The following is an 11,532-nucleotide window of genomic DNA, read 5'->3' on the forward strand; positions in this document are numbered from 1 at the left end:
TGAATAATGTATTTTAAAGAGCTAAAGCATTCTTTATGGGCCCTACATGTTTGGTTGAATTGTTAAGTTTATGCATTTTACTTAAATTTTTGGGAAGACTCTATTTTATTGGTTTTTGGTGTTTTTGTCATTTACTTTTTTCTGTAGATTAGTCTCGAAACTTTTTTCAGTAGATTGGTGTTTAATGGAAGGATAGACGAAAAAATTGTACTATTAATTTTAACAAAAATAAATAAATAAAAAATGAGCGACTATGTGTGGATGAAATAGTGATGTGCCGTTGTGTGTGCAAAATCTTGTTTATTTTCTCACTTTCTTTTCTTTTTCATTTGCTTTTCCTTCTTTTGTATTTTTTAATTGAAATAAATGTTTCTCTTTTTCTTTTTGTCTAGTTTTAGTTGAAATAGAGTGTTTTTCTATCGTATCCTTCAAAAAGTTTTATACTCGATAACGATGAAGAGACAAAGTTTACTATGACAATCGTCCCTAATGAATTTTAGAAGGGTTTTTATACTAGATGTACTAATCCATAGAACTTCGACTTTGGGCAGTTGTCCTTTTTTTTAGCTAGGAAAGTTGATGCCATATTTGATATCAATCCGAGCAGTTACTTGTCCTCCGTCGCTGATTTCGAACGCCACAAATCATTAGCATACATACTAGCAGTAACTGTTTTATGTGATTGGTTCTTCAATTATTCTTGTTGTAAATCATTGACTACATTTTGTCACATGGCATCATTTAATTGGACAGTTTCAAAGAGGTTTTTTCAACCAATCCCATTTTTATTTTTTAATACAACACGGTAAATGTCATCCATAATCTAAGAAATAAGTATACAAATGGCATAACCTTGGTTCTTGGCATTCTTCAGTCACTTCTATTTTCTATTCTTTGTGGGAATCTATTACAATTTTTTTTACAAGGGATAAAGCTACATTGAAAGAATATTTCGACAAAAAATTTGACATAATTGCAAGTGGAAAAAAGAGATTGAATGAAAAAGCTGACTATATTTAAAATTGTTCAATGACAGCATATCATGTAACATTATGCTAAACTTTATATTCCTATAGTATGATTGATTTGCAAACTGAGAGGTGGTATGAGCACAAGGAGAATGGAACATTCCCCAGGCCTCTGTAGTTCAAATCCATATTAGAAATTAAAGCCCTTTGCTACTTCGGTTTGCATTTACATTTTCTGGAAGCTAGTTGTTTGGTTCAATTATACTACAGTGACATAATCTTTGTCATAATGGTTGACAAATGCCACATGACACTTCATAATTGAACTATTTTAAATACAGTTAACTTTTTCATCCAATTACATTTTGTCAACATCCATTATGTCACTATTTCTGTCAACCATTTTCTAACAAAGTGACATAACCCTATTTGGTTTTCATTCAAATGACAATAGAATAAGAAATCATCATGACATTCTTTGCCGTTTGCATATGAACAAGTTACTTGATAAAAGCTCTCGAAGATTTTGATGCTTTCGAATGCCCATCCATACTATTTTGATGCTACCGACAACATCCTCGTTTTGTTTGATTATAATATCCTTTTTCTTGATGCATATAGGATCCATTTCATAGGATTTCTGCCTCTTCCAAAAGAGTTTATGGAGAAAACTACTTTAAACCAGCTTATTGTAGAAGCTCTTAAAAATCTTTCACAAAATTATCGATACATATTTAAAAGTGGCTTCTTAGTTTTAGATGCAGCTTTTAACTTTTCAAAAAATCCTGTTAAATGGGCCCGGTAAGAGCTTCTCGTCATTGGTTAACAAAATTTAATAGGCACCAAACTAGAAGACTGAAAAAAAGTGACATACAAGAATAGGCTAATTATTCGATTTGAACAAGGAAACCACATATCCTGTACACCTAAGCTAATGCAACACAGGTAGAGTAAAACATAGCACTCGAAGAGATTTTTAAACCCTCAAGATACTCATCCATAGTCAGTATCACTTCCATCCATCTCTGTTGTTTCTAAATGCGCAACATCCAACAGAGTACACAATGACAAGGAAAACGAGGATAATGATATTGATGATAGCCACCTTTTTCCAGTCACTCCTGATGTTATCAAGCAGCCCGGCCTTGCAGGAGTTGCAGTTGTAACACAATGTATTTGGCTCATTGTTCCAGGCGCTGCAGTCGGGATTTGCTGAGGACGAGGCTGACGTCCTAGTCCAGTTGGTCGGGCTAATATACTGGAAGTTGCAGTCATTTGATGGCTTACAGCAACCAGACTGAGGAAACAGTGAAGATTAGTGTATGCAATCCAATTAAACACATTTTTCAACATAGTTAATAACATACAACTGATAAAATCTACAGAATTCTACTCTTTAAGAAGTGTGAAAAGTTTTGTTTTAAAGCACAAATGAATGCAGATTAGGCAGCCTTGGTGACAGATTGAAGGTCAACACCAGGTTATTTCCCTTTCTTGGCTACAAATCTGGTTCTGTAAGTAAACAAACAGACAGTGTTGCTAGATCAGGTGCTGAGGAAGAATTTAGAGCAATGGCCCAAGGAATTCGCAAGCTACTTTGGTTAAGAATCATTCTTGATGATCTTGGAGTTGGGGAAGGGATCAATGAAATGTGAGATGTGACCATAAGTTTTTTTTAAAAAAAAAAAAGGGAAAAAAAAAGGGGAAAAAAAAGTTAACACACTTCACAAAAGAGAAAATATATAGTGAGCTAATTTGCACTCCATACGTTTCAAAAGGAGGACAGATAGCTGATATTCTAACCAAACGGACTAGCAAGCCACTCATTTCAAGAAATCTAGAAATGGATAATACTCATCCTCCAGCTTGATGGGTTGGGTTGGAAATTAACAATCCGAACAGGATTCGATGGTATTTTTGTGATTGTAATCCTTGATTATTGTAATCTGATTATTAGGCAGTTTAGCTAGGCAGGCTTTTGCCCCTTTGTTAGCATAGATGAATTCCAATATCTTGTACTCAAGTATTCAAAGCATAAGACCATCTTCCGCCATTATATGGGTTAATCGGAACAGATATCACTCTCCAGAAGACATCCCTGAAACTAAATTCAAGTCAACTAAGAGCCCCCCTTTGGCAGGGTTGCTTTGCTTTTGCTTATCCGCTTCCTTCAAAAGCTCTATTAATCAGATAAAGTACATCAAAAAAATTATCCAAACAGGTTCAAAAGCAACTTCTTTGTCGCAGAAGCAACATTGACTTAGCCATACCAACCTGGGCATAATCCAGGTAGCTGTTCTTTGCTTAGACAAAAGCTTAATTCAGAGAAATAGCCTCTGAACTTACTTTTTTCCCCTTCGTACTTTCGGAGATAGAAACCAAATCCAAGATGCATTTCCACACTTGAGGTGAAATTTGATCACAATTCAAACTAAATTAACCAAAGAGCTCAAGAAAACTAGAGTACAGCACGCCAGACAATTAAGTGGAAGATATTTAGACAAGGGTGAGATAAAATAATTACTGCAAAGGAAATATTCTGAACTCCTTAAGCGCTACATTTACGTCCAAACGAATTATAATCATCAGACTCGAAGAAATAGTAGACTGTAAAAGGAACAACGATATGGAAGGTTCGTGCTGAAGAATGATCAAGCAAAAGACCAAGTGACCATTTGCTCTGAAAAATATTTTTGGTGAGTTGTTAAATCATCATAAGTCAACATCAACAAAAAAAGTATTCTTCCTTTATAATTACTTCATTAAAGTTACCTTTTTCCAGACATCTCAAACTCCACTATGTTAAAGCAACTCTACTTTTTAAAAGCATCTCCAAGAACAGAATCTTACTATTGAAATACCCTTAAGTTTTCAAAAAAGCCCGGATACAGATGACAAAAATTAGCCACATAAAATCAGAATTTTGCCAAGATACAATACAATTATATGCTCATCTTTGAAGACTAAATTTAACAGATGAATGCGTCCCCTCGACGATCAAATAGATTAAACTTTCAGACGAGACAAGGTAGAGATACCTGAAGTGCAGAGAGGTGTTCTCTGTAAAAGTCTTGAACATCTGTTGGTGATTCAGTATCAAGCAACCTCTGACAGATCTTACTATCCTGCAAACAACTCCTAATCTTTCTCCAATTCTCATCACTTCTAACCCTTTTCTGCAGCCAATTTGAATAATCCCCAAGCCTGTACTCTTTGTACCCTCTACCAGACAAGGCTTCACCAGCCCCTTTATTTGTAACCACAAAGGCAAATATTGTGAAGGATAATAACAAGAGAATCAACAAGAACATTACCAAAAGATAGACCCATAAAAGCCATGATACTCTGCAGCAAGAACCCACTATACCAGCTAAAGAGACGGCTAGAATAAAGACTCCTAAAATTATAACTGGCGTATCAAGAAACCTCTCACACTCTGAGCTGGCTTGTCTTGAGAGCCATATGCCTGCAACAATTATTGGTATTGATAAAAGAAGCGTGATGATGTTGAGAATGCCTACTAAGCTGTTACTGAAGCGTACCATGGTTTAGATTGAAGATTTTTGAAGGAAAAGTTGAGGGTTCTTGATAATTTTGATTGGTAAGGATTTATGGGAAGAAATTTTGGTGAGAATAAAGGGATTCAAGAAAGTAGAGAATAATGTGGGTCCAAGTTAAATTGGATGGATCTCTGCGTTGTCAACTGGATGTGCACGTATCTGAATCCCACGTTGAAAGTATGAATTTTATTTAATTGATATGAATTTGAGCTCACCAACGTCAACAATTTGAACACTCTAACCTCAATAACTAATTTTTAAAGTATGATTCTTGCATGATCTTGGAGAATGACATCAACATATTCAATACTAGCCATGACTCGTGCAGAGCCAATCCCTTCGACATAGACGTTTTAGAATCTCAAACCCGTTTGAACCACATTAATATAAGAATGAGAATGAAAAATATAATCGTTATGGATCTCACACAAAAAATAAAAAATCAAATATGGTGACTTGATATGATAAATAACGATCATATTTTTTTTATTTTAATGGGCAAATAAAAGCAAACAAACAGGCGCTCAGAAGGATTTCTATGAACTTGAAATCTCTAACCTACTTGCTACTTTTCGATTGAGCCCCATTTTTTGGAAAAATAGATATTATAATAGTAATTTTTTTTTTTAAATGTACGATTAAAAAGTCTGAAAAAAATTTGAACTTATATGTAAAATTATTCTATCGAAAGAGAACGTGTGATTAAAAACTCACTTTATTACTAATGAGTTACTTGTTTCCTTATCCATTTTTCAAATGATCAATTAATCCACTGATTGATAAATTAAATCATACAAATCAATTTGGGGACTCTTCTTCTTTACGATACGGTGTCGTATTCAAAAATAACATTCTAGGGGCAATCGAGGCAACGCCACCGTAATTTGCCGCCATGGATCCACAGAGCCAAACCACTTCTCTACAGCGACTTCAAAATGTGGAAAAGGTAATTCCATCAAATATCAGTATAGAAAGTAAACCGTAACTTTACCCCCAATTAATTACTTAATTTCAATGCAAAATTATTTTTTTATTATATCTCAGAGAATAGTTAGGGTATTGGAACTAGCCGGAGGAGTGATGGATGAAATGGCGAGCCAGAGTGGTCCAAGAAAGGAACTTGTCAATAATCACTGTAGTGAGTTCATGCAATTAATCAAGGTCGTTAATTTTCTTGATTTCAATTGATGAATTACTCTTATTTTCTCTTCTTTTTAATTTGTATATACCTATTTCTGTTTCCGCTTGCAAAAAAAAAATTATTTTGTTCAGTTCTGGGTTTGAATTGGATGGAGATGTGTCGTTTTATTGGTTTCGTGTGTTTTATAACAGGACATTCAGTTTGCCCTGCGAGAGGAAATCAAAAGTGCTTGTGAGTATCGTCCATTTGAGAAGTGTGACTATGTTCCAAGAATATCTAACGAGATTTGTTATAAGAAACTGGAATATGTTATTGCTCAATTAGATGAGATGAAGCAAACAATCGAGGGATATCGCAATGCAGCTTGAGGGCACATGCTGTACAATATCACTGGGATATTGCTGTCTGTTGGGGGCAATTGGAAAATCGTGTAACGTTGAATATTTTGTTCAGACTTTTCTTGAAGATCGATGATCTGAAAAAAATGTAAGAAAATTATGATTCTTGATTACAGATTACTGTTTTTGTTTAACAAGTTTCCTTTCATTTCTCCCCCTGCTTAAGCATAGATTCATCTAATACTAGTAATTTTAGAGCAGTAATTTTAGAGCAGCACGTGTTTTAATTTTTCTCTACTTCCATTCCCTTTATTGTGATATTCCTACGGTGAGTAGGGTGTTTAGAATTTTCCAAGTAATGTTTATACTTGTAGTATTCCTAAATTTTAGAAGGTAAGGGATTTCTGAAATCCTTAATTAGTTAAAACTCAATATTTTGTGCTGGGGGGAAATGACAAGAAGTTGGAGTATACACTGAATGCCCACAACATCTAAGGACTTGCTCAGATTGAAGCAACCCTTGCCATGGGCGCCGTGCCAAGTTTCCTCTTTACTTACGGGGGTAACTTTATTTTCTATATATTGTTGCAGGCATTTAGATTTAATATCTGACCAGAGCATCTTATTATCTCGAAAGGGTGCTTGGATCATCTTTCCATCCAACAGCTTGTAATCTGCATTGGTCATTGTTATTATATTGGATTTCATGGATTTTACTTTAGTTCTTTGGGTTGTGAAACTCCAAAGGTAACCACAAGCTTGTAACCTGGAAGTTAAAATCTCAGATTTGCAGTAAAAGTACATGAAGGTAGTCGACATCATGCTATTAAGTCGACCAATATATGTTTGATCTCGAGTACTTCATTCGAAAGTAGAATTTCTTCTTCTTTTTAGCTCATTCAGTCTGTTGATCTTCTCCATTCTTTTTTGAGATATCTCCTTATATATGCTAGTGCCTGCCCTTTAAATCTTTCAGCCTCTTTGCAGATATGCACAAACTATGCACAAACTATAAAGCTTATAGGAGAAACCTAAGATCTTTGAATTTTTTTCTTATATTATTAAAGTGGCTAGAAACATGCGAAACTCCAAATTTCTGTCCATTATTGTACTGATCCATCAGACATTATGCCCGTGATATGTTGATTTGTCTGATAGAAGAGGCTCCTCCAAATCATTTCTACATCTTTTGTCGTTTGAAGATTCACTAGACGGTAGTTTCTGATTGCTTTGCTTCTTTGTTTTGACTTGGGTCAACGTTCATAGGTTCTTCACTCTCTTTTGCTTTGCCCCATAGTACAGCATATAATCCAACAATCACAGCAAGTGAACCTACGAAGCTGATATCAGAAGATATCCATTAGACTGATTAAATGTTTGGTCGAGAGAAATGAATAGTATTTTATTCGACCATTTTTAATATCATGTGGACATCTCTTAATGTAGAAATACGAAAGCCAAAACTGTCACTATGAATTTTAATAGAGGATTGAAGGTGGCAGAAAATAGTGGACCTCCTTGAGCAATGCTCCAGGATTGGGCAAAGAAAGTAATTGCTGAAGATACACCCTAGTCCAAATTCCCAAACACAGATTTTGAATAATTTTATCTTCATTACACAATAAAACAAGATACGATACTCACTGCCTAAAAGCAGCAAAGGAATTTGAGATACGAATTCAGTCGCCAAACTTTCATATCAGTGCTCCATGCAGTTAAAGATAGATGATCCGGGTAGCTAGCAGATAAAGGGACCTGTTAACAAATTATTCAAAAGAATTGAAAATCATTGAGAAATTGTAAAATATATGTAAATCTTGAGAATTGAGTACCTGCAAAATTAGCCAAAGTGATGAGCAACAAGAGCTTACAAAGAGAAATAAACAGCCTAGCAACCAATTCTCACCTCCTTGGCTGAATAGGGAGTTTATTGGCAGAAATTCCATTTAGAAAGATAAAATGAAATTTCATGGTCTTATGTTTAAAAAAAATAAAAAAAAATAAAAATTCGACCAACTTGTGAAATAAGCTACGGGAGTAATGACTAAGAAGGCGATGGATTGCCTCTACGCTACAAACACCCTTGAAGTGAAGATGGTTACTCCTGCATATGAATTGCAATGCAACTATTATAATTGATAGCTTGTAATCTTATAAACTTATATATGCTCAAAATACGCTTTGAAAATGTTGTGACACTCTTTATTTATAAACTTCCAAACACATTCATAATTAGAAATATTCCACGACAAGCGGTCATCATAATTTACGGGCTGAAGTTTGGAAGTATATGTAAGATGGTCTCGTGAATTATCTGGTACAATGTGCAGCCAGTGTTCTGTATATTGATAAAACATGCAATCATATGGAGAGTGTCATTTGGAAATGGAAATTTATTTTTTAATTTTTATTATTATTATTTTTTATTTTGATGTTGTCTGTGTGTTTAATATTGAATTGGGAACATATGTGAAAAACTTTATTGATGATTCCAATTTGTGACTCTGTACAGGTAACTATACAGTCGTACTGTATACTTATTCCTCAACCGACAACCGGAGATTGAATTGCTTGGGATATTATGATATACTGAGTGCTCTATGTACGTATTTAGACTAGTTAGTCACCCTAAGACCGTTAATGAAAAAAAGATATTTTTTGTTCGTTTTTAAGAAGTCAAAAGGAGTTTTTGAGATTCAAAAGTTAATAATTGATACCTATTTGATTCATTTTATGAAAGTATTTCTTTTAGTTAGAAGAACTTTTAGAGAAAATTTATCCAATTTGACTTTTTTTTAAAAGCATTCTAGAATAGGAAGACTTTTAAAAATTAGTTTTAAAAAAATAAAATTAAAGTAATTTCCTCATGAAATTTTTCTACAGGAAACAAAAGCAAAAGTAATGTCAAATTGGCGCTTAATTATTTTCAAAAATTGAAGAAGTTATTGTTGTATGAAGCTCATCCAGTAAAATATTGTGATTCGATAGATAATTTATAATCAAAATGACGTTGATTAATATTTTTTTTTCTTGAGGTGTCACTTCAATAATATAATAAAACATTTACTTAAAAAGTGCTCTCCCCTCGAGTTACGTAAGTTTGTTCGAGGTAATAAATCTTTACAAGTCACATGCAAGTTTTACTATGCAATTCTATGTAAGTTAGAGACGAGTTTCACTCAAATCTATGAACCTTTAAATACTTGATAGTATAAATAAGTGTATTATTTTAACCAAAAATATATTAAGAAAAATATTCAAAGTCAAAAAGGTCTAATTACTATTGCGTCAATAGAGCCGGTCCTGAGATTTTGGGTGTCCCGTGCGAGATTTTAAAATGGTGCCCTATCAAGTAACTAAAATATATATTAAACAATATATTTTAATAATATTATTTCATTACAAAAATATGATGTTTAAATATTTGTTTGATTTTTTATTTTTTACATACATGAACACGAAAAATATAAATAAAGTTCAAAAGCATCTCTCGAACTTCATCTAAAGTCATATGATTGTTGTTTTCTAGGATACATTTTAAACTTTGATTTGATAACAACAATAAAAACTATAAAAGCATTTAATAAAAAACTATATTGATAACATCAATAAAAACTATATTGAGGAAACAAAAACTCACTTGTAAGTGTTCAACTTCTCCGAAGGAAAAATATGTCGTGCTTCCTCAATACTCAATCCCCACGTTCAGGCAAAGCGAATTCAGATTTTAACAAGTTCTTGCAAAGTGAATTCAAATCACTAAAATTATGGAACGAGATTGACAAAAAGATAATAGATAATTCAGATTTTCAGCGAGGGTTTAATGAAAAATATGAATCGTCAATCGTCGCATAAGGAAAAGAGAGAATTTTTTGGAGTCAGATCAAATATGATAGGAGAAAAAGACGATTTCTCCAAAAAAAAAAAAAAGATTGGTTTCTCTCTTTTCTGCCTCAATTATCTTTGAGGCAATTAGAAAAGACAATTGGTTTCTTGAATTCTTTTCTCCAAAAAGAAGATTAGAAAATGTGGTTGTTCAATTTTTCTTTCTTCTCTCAATTCTCTGGTCGGTCTGGTCTCTTTTTGACTTTTCCTTCTCCCTCATATTATTTGAGGTAGGAATACTATTTAAGAATATTATATTCAAGGAAATTATAATTAGTTAGTGACATTATTCTTAATTTTAATATCTTATGCATAATAATAAAAATTTTATATTTTAAATATTTAATTATAAATAAATATACAACTATATAAAAAAAAAAAAAAATTTGACGCCCCTACAATTTTGAGGCCCTATACGATTGCTCAACTTGCGCAATCTCAGGGCCACCTCTGGCAGTTAAGTTTGGTTTTTCATGCAGAGTACTTCTCGAGGGACAGTGCAAACCACAATAAATGCACATTGAAAAGTGCAGTCTCAAATTTGTCAAAGTTGGCATACCTTTATAAATTTTAAGTATATATTTTTATGCAAAACATAATAAATTCACAATGAAAATTGAAGTCGTATTTTGCCTAAGTTGGCACCATAAGGTGGTAGTTAGATCTAAAGCTGAAAATTCATCAAAGTCACTCGATTTGTGCGAGGATTTAGAAGAATTTCAATGGCTATCCCATAACAAATAACGCTAGCCATTCTTTTTAGATTACATTTTAGTTTATAAGTTTTGTTAGAATTTTTCTTGTTCTCTTTTATAAGATAGAAGTAGGTTATCGTTATTAGATTGTTGTTAGTCTTTTTGGTATTCTTCGCATATCAACACATATCTTACTTAGAATTTTAATATATTCAATTGAATAGACTAGTTTTTGAAGTCGTAATATAATTATGCTGGTGCATGAATGCACCTCTTAAAGATTGATAAATGTAGAAAAAGGTAGCAATCATTTTCGTGGTCTCTATCGTGACGAATAGGTCCACTATACAACATGTAGAATAAAGTCACATGGGCATTGTTGTAAGTTGGAATTATTATTATTATTATTATTATTATTTTTTCTAAAACAGTTGGAGGTAATTAATATGGCTTACTTTATTAGATTTAAAATACTAATTGGATAATTCAAACTTTAGGCACTCACTCTTATTGAAATGATGAAAAGTGTAACGGTGGCCAATAGAAATGATGCTTTGGAAGTTTTAGTAAGATAAACACACATTGTTCGACATGCACGACTTGCATAACATGACATGTTTTTGTCTAGTTGTATGATAAACATAATGCAATACAAGTTTTTCTTCTTCCCTCATTATTTCTGTTACGTGTTCGCACACTTAGGCAACCCACAGGGCCCACAACCAATTCATGTCGAACCACGTGGCACTCAATCCGATGTGATTTCCATAGCCGATGCCTATTTATCATTGCCTCATAAGGATCTTCCGAAGCCCATATGCCGAGGCCCTTTGAAGGTGGACGAGGCCCTGTTTGCCAAAGCTCTGTAGCCGAGGTGATAGCCTACGAAGCAACTTCTTCTATAGACACCTCTCACCTCTCCCAAGAGATCCCCTGCACAAAGAT

At 33.4% G+C, this 11,532-nt stretch overlaps 2 protein-coding genes and 1 long non-coding RNA gene across 3 annotated transcripts; 1 reads left to right on the plus strand and 2 right to left on the minus strand.

Annotated features, from left to right (window-relative positions):
• Positions 1-1,806: 1,806 nt before the first annotated feature.
• LOC111365982 (tetraspanin-8-like) lies at positions 1,807-4,611 on the minus strand. The gene is made up of 2 exons (XM_022986582.1): positions 4,007-4,611; positions 1,807-2,265 (listed from the first exon to the last, which is right to left on the minus strand). The coding sequence occupies exons 1-2, from the start codon at positions 4,511-4,513 to the stop codon at positions 1,978-1,980; spliced, it is 795 nt and encodes a 264-aa protein (XP_022842350.1). The 5' UTR covers positions 4,514-4,611; the 3' UTR covers positions 1,807-1,977.
• A 697-nt stretch (positions 4,612-5,308) lies between these two features.
• On the plus strand, positions 5,309-6,091 carry LOC111365983 (mediator of RNA polymerase II transcription subunit 11-like). Its single transcript, XM_022986583.1, has 3 exons — positions 5,309-5,474; positions 5,573-5,689; positions 5,861-6,091. Exons 1-3 carry the CDS (start codon positions 5,421-5,423, stop codon positions 6,035-6,037), a joined length of 348 nt encoding a protein of 115 aa, XP_022842351.1. The 5' UTR covers positions 5,309-5,420; the 3' UTR covers positions 6,038-6,091.
• Positions 6,092-6,677: 586 nt separating this feature from the next.
• Positions 6,678-7,998, minus strand: LOC111365985. The gene is made up of 2 exons (XR_002697542.1): positions 7,840-7,998; positions 6,678-7,762 (listed from the first exon to the last, which is right to left on the minus strand). It is a non-coding gene; the product is annotated as an uncharacterized LOC111365985 (long non-coding RNA).
• Positions 7,999-11,532: the final 3,534 nt, after the last annotated feature.

The sequence above is a fragment of the Olea europaea genome, chromosome 17 (assembly GCF_002742605.1).
Source record: "Olea europaea var. sylvestris chromosome 17, O_europaea_v1, whole genome shotgun sequence".
Taxonomy (NCBI): Eukaryota; Viridiplantae; Streptophyta; class Magnoliopsida; order Lamiales; family Oleaceae; genus Olea; species Olea europaea.

Bases quoted from the DNA above. Each gene is read 5' to 3' on its own strand.
- LOC111365982 (XM_022986582.1), bottom strand. From the start codon at position 4,513: ATGGTACGCTTCAGTAACAGCTTAGTAGGCATTCTCAACATCATCACG. The intron at 2,266-4,006 runs GTATCTCTACCT...CTGTTTCCTCAG, and splicing joins AACACCTCTCTGCACTTCAG to TCTGGTTGCTGTAAGCCATC.
- LOC111365983 (XM_022986583.1), top strand. From the start codon at position 5,421: ATGGATCCACAGAGCCAAACCACTTCTCTACAGCGACTTCAAAATGTG. The intron at 5,475-5,572 runs GTAATTCCATCA...ATTATATCTCAG, and splicing joins GACTTCAAAATGTGGAAAAG to AGAATAGTTAGGGTATTGGA. The intron at 5,690-5,860 runs GTCGTTAATTTT...GTTTTATAACAG, and splicing joins AGTTCATGCAATTAATCAAG to GACATTCAGTTTGCCCTGCG.